General features: G+C 37.7%; 1 protein-coding gene across 1 annotated transcript; it reads left to right on the forward strand.

Annotated features, from left to right (window-relative positions):
• The first annotated feature begins 295 nt into the window (after positions 1–295).
• On the forward strand, positions 296–1869 carry LOC132300615 (F-box protein At3g07870-like). The gene is made up of 2 exons (XM_059797786.1): positions 296–447; positions 686–1869. The coding sequence occupies exon 2, from the start codon at positions 956–958 to the stop codon at positions 1607–1609; it is 654 nt and encodes a 217-aa protein (XP_059653769.1). The 5' UTR covers positions 296–447; positions 686–955; the 3' UTR covers positions 1610–1869.
• The last annotated feature ends 605 nt before the right edge of the window (positions 1870–2474 follow it).

Genomic DNA, 2474 nt, shown 5'->3' on the forward strand with positions numbered 1-2474 from the left:
GTTTTTGTCCACTTCAATAAAATAATTTGAGTTGGCCGATTTTCATTGGCATAGAGATTATAATTGTTACATTAGCCTATACAAAAATAATAATAATAATAATTTAAAAAAAAAAAAAATTCAACACGAAGGGTTAAATGGTAATTTTCATTTTCTATTAACGGCTCCTTGACGGTTCTTGACGAAGTGCAACAAAATGATAATTTAAGGAGTTTTACTTACTTTAATGGGGTTTCTTGCAATTAGGTTATAGTTGAGGGGGTTTAATGCACTTAACTCTTTTATAATATCAATTGGTAAAAGTAACATTATCATTTTGTTGCAATATTTGTAGAGGTCCACTGTCTTCTACTGTTTTTCTGGAGCGACTCAACTACGCGCCATTTCGTCCCTCTATGCGGATTCCCCGTTTCTACATCACTTCAAGGTTGCCCTACATTTGTAGAGGTATTTCTCCCTCTATATTTACACACACATTGTCATAGTATTTATTTTGTCGTTTGTAACTAGGGTTTTGTTTTAAATCTCTCATGGTATCTGTAATTTCTCTAACTAGGGATTTGTGTGGTAGCATTTTATTCTCTAACTAGGGATTTGTGTGCTACTCGTAAATATGTATAATTCCCCAAATGTTACTGAATCAGCGCTCTATTCACTGTAACTGACTTCAAAATCCATTTCATAGATTCTTAGAACAGTGGACATGAAAGGGAAAGAAAAATCAACCCAGAAAGAAGGAGACAAGTATGAGTCTTCAATCACAGATCTTCCGAGCCCTATCATCATTGATATTCTACTAAAGCTCCCTGTAAAGGGTATTCTAGTTTGCAAGTGTGTCTGCAAAACTTGATTCAGTATAGTTTCTAAACCTCAATTTGCCAAGCTGCAGTTTGCACAGGCAGAGCCCTGTGCTCTTCTTCGGACCTTGGATTCAACACAAGTTCCAGACTCAAGAATGCTTTACTTGGTTGAGCCTAAAGACTGCCATAATTTCGATCTTGGATGCTGCATATGTGACGACAAGGCCGATTTCAGATGTGACCGTCATATGAATCTTGACAACAAATTGAAGATCCCATTGCGCAATGCCGAAATGGTGCTCAGTAGTGAAGGGGGTGATGCACAAATGGGTTGCCTCCCTAATGGCCCAAATTTCAAAATTGTGAATTCTTGCCATGGTATGCTCTGTTTGTCTGAACCGGTGTCTAATGAACCCGTGGCTGTGTGTAATCCAGTTACGGGTGAGTATATAAGCCTTCCTATGACTAAAAGGGCTGAGGAGAAAACCCAATATTTTGTTGAGTGTGGGTTTGGCTTTAGTCGTCGGACTGATCAGTACAAGGTGGTTAGAATGTTTGAATGGTGGAGTGGTGATCCCGTTATGGGTATGGCATATATGAACACACCTGCTTGGGGTCCGATAAATTATAGTAATGGAGTTGAGATATACAGTCTCGGCAACTCAGGATCATGGAAAAGCATTGAGGATGCTCCCTTCTTATATTCTACCCTAGTGTTTTCCACTTATCTGGAGGGATGTGTCCATTGGCTGATCAGTCTTGAATTTAGTTCTACTGATTATATGTTCGCTTTTAGCAAATCTAGTTAAACTAGTACAGTTTCTTTTAGCTTTGATAATGAGCATTTGCAATTGTTTCCATCGCCTCCTAATGAATATGATAATCCGGTTGAAGATGATGGCATCGGCATGGTTGGATTGAATACGAAGCATAATGTGTCCATGGGAGTGTTGGAAGACTGTGCATATGTGATGCCAATTACGATCACATTGACATATGGGTCATGAAGGAATATGGTGTCCGGGAATCTTGGACAAGGTTGTTCTCTTTTGATAATCAACCTGATCAGGGGTGGCCTTATGGTTTATATCAGCCAGTAAATTACCTGAAAAATGGGACAGTATTGTTGTTTCATTATCCTAAACGTGCTCTGATTTGTTAGGACTCGGAAAGACGAAAATTTAAGTATCTTAAGATTCATGGTACTGAATCAAAATTTGAAGCAAATGTCTATATTCCCAGTTTCATTTCACTTAAGGACGCCATTGTTGGAGATAATGTGGTCGTGCTGAACATCAGTTCATGGTAAGGATTTGCTTGTTTGTAATTTACATTCACTTTAACCATTCAATAGATTTTTTGCAATTTACATTCACTTTAACCATTCATTTCACTTATGTTCACTTCATATACTTCTTCACTAATGTACTCTGGGAAATTATGGGAACCATATATAAATCATTTTCTTGCTAATTCCCCCTCCTTTTCTCCGGAACATGCTTTCAAGAGCGTTTCTTTTTAAGTGGTCATTTTGTGTGGACTTGATTTTCTTGTCTTTTTAAGTTGATCATCTCCATTGATAATGACATATGGGTTATGAAAAATGAGTTGTTGGCTTTTTTCTTTTTTCCTTTTCTTGTTTGGGTGTGGGGTTGCATAGGAATGAGTTGAGGG

Source organism: Cornus florida, unplaced genomic scaffold (assembly GCF_030987335.1).
Source record: "Cornus florida cultivar Cherokee Brave unplaced genomic scaffold, ASM3098733v1 CherokeeBrave_3.0.0_Hap2_Chr03, whole genome shotgun sequence".
In the NCBI taxonomy this organism is placed as follows: domain Eukaryota; kingdom Viridiplantae; phylum Streptophyta; class Magnoliopsida; order Cornales; family Cornaceae; genus Cornus; species Cornus florida.

Coding starts and splice junctions, on each gene's coding strand:
- LOC132300615 (XM_059797786.1), top strand. CDS start 956: ATGCTTTACTTGGTTGAGCCTAAAGACTGCCATAATTTCGATCTTGGA.